The sequence below is a fragment of the Austrofundulus limnaeus genome, unplaced genomic scaffold, assembly GCF_001266775.1.
Source record: "Austrofundulus limnaeus strain Quisiro unplaced genomic scaffold, Austrofundulus_limnaeus-1.0 Scaffold1488, whole genome shotgun sequence".
NCBI lineage: Eukaryota > Metazoa > Chordata > Actinopteri > Cyprinodontiformes > Rivulidae > Austrofundulus > Austrofundulus limnaeus.
The window spans coordinates 11,588-13,505 of record NW_013953890.1 but is presented as its reverse complement, the minus strand read 5'-3'; the positions used below and the strand labels follow the sequence as shown (position 1 = coordinate 13,505).

The window sequence follows — 1,918 nt, the reverse complement described above, 5'->3', positions numbered from 1 at the left end:
GCTTTAGAATATTGATACAGTATCAGGAAATGAAATATCGCAATATTTCAGTGTATCATATTTTCTTACACCCCTACTCTCCTATAGAGTGAATTTAATTGTGTTTGGATGAGAAGTATAAATATATACCATTCTGACACACTATTAGCTTGTACACAACCCATCACAGCTGCACGCTGTTAGAAAATATAGTTTTTGGAGAAGTCACCTCCCAATAAATGTCATTTTGGAAAATCTAACCGCTCACTTTTACTCAGTACTTTTACTTTAATACTTAAGTAGATTTTGTGTCAGAAATTTACTTTTGATACTTAAGTACAAAAAATATCAGATACTTTAAGACTTTTACTCAAGTAATATTTTTAGAGAAGACTTTATGATAAGATACTTGTGCTTTTACTCAATTATCACTTTGAGGTACTTTATACCAGGGATTAAAACGTTTTGGGTCTGAGGACCCCCTCATAAACCCCGTACTGTTTTAGAAAAAAATTACTGTCATTTTAACCCCTAAATACTAAGAGAATATTGTTTTTGTTTGGTTTGGTATGTTTGTTTTACTGGTGTATTTTAACCCATATTCCTTTTTCAAATAAAATCCAAAATAAAACTTTATTGAAATTTTTGGAGGACCCCAAAGATAGGGCCCATGGACCCCTGGGGGTCCTGGAACCCCAGTTTGAGAACCTCTGCTTTAAACAACACTGTTCTTTCTTTTAGAGGTAAAAGAATGAGAAAAATGTCTTGGTGTTTCAGGAGTGGACCCTGATCTGTTGGTGTTTGGGAAATACTTCACGTCCAACGTTCGAGTGTTACCTCACCACTTCAGCCGGATGAACGCCTCCGAGCCGCTGCCCCCCGACAAGCGGCAGCTCATCCATCCTCCTCCTGAGAAGATGACCTCCACCTCCCCGCCGACGCCTGGGACTCCAGCCAGAGAAGAGCACACCACCCCGGCACAGAGGACCTGTCAGCTCACATCTGTCTCCTCTCCCTCTGGACAAACATCACCGTCTTCAGGAAGTGACGTGTCTGCTTCTCCATCCTCACCGGACTCCACCACACCTTCCACGGTCAGCACCGGTGTCCCAGCTGGCCATCCCGACTCCCAGACTCCTCTGGACGTTTCTGCTACAGCTCCCTTCATCTCCAGCCTCCATCCAACCCCGGCCCACCACGACACGCCCAGCAGCACTGGACCCACCTGGACTCGGCTGAGCTCCACAGGCAGCAGCGAGGCCGGCCTCCAGAGGAACCAGACTGCAGGGGGTCAGGGGGTGGAGGGCGAGCTGGGACCCGGGTGGCAGGTGGCCGCGCACACCGTGCTGGTCTTAGTGTCCGTCTGCGTCACGGTCCTGCTGGGCTGCTGCTGCTCCGTGCTGCTGGTGGCCACCTGGAGGGGTCAGAGGAGGAGGATGGGCCGCTACCGGACGTCGTGGAGAGGGAAGAAAGGCTCCATGCGGCTGATGAAGTATGTGCTGGTCAGAGAGAACTGCTGAGGGGGGGCATGGACCAAACATGGTTCATCTTTTATTTCTTTAAACACCAGGAAACATTTCACTTCAACTACATGAGAAATGAACAGTTTCAGAAATGTTGATCATTTTTACAAACTGCTTGTTTTAGTGACACTCAGTCTGCTTTATAACGCTCATATGTAAGTTTATAAAGAGTAAAAGAAAAGGTGAAACGGACCTGGAAGTTTGGACGAGTCTACAACAAATCTGCCAAAGACACGTTTACTGAAGGGCTGTGGGTTTGTAAAGTTAGTCAAAATTACACCAATATCTTTGTTTTATTTAGCCTTTTATAAGAAAAAAAGAACAGATTTATTTTTCAAAGTCAGTTTTTCACCATATGATTCATACATTTATAAATGTCATAGTTTATAAACTAAATATTTAACTTACAAATTAAA

General features: G+C 44.3%; 1 protein-coding gene across 1 annotated transcript in view; it reads left to right on the top strand.

Moving 5' to 3' along the window:
• The window catches only part of mansc4 (MANSC domain containing 4), a 7,673-nt gene that overhangs the window by 3,883 nt on the left and 1,872 nt on the right, over positions 1-1,918 (top strand). Inside the window, exon 3 of the mRNA XM_014032587.1 lies at positions 757-1,471. Coding sequence (XP_013888041.1) covers positions 757-1,471 — 715 coding nt within the window. The remainder of the gene's footprint in view (positions 1-756; positions 1,472-1,918) is intronic.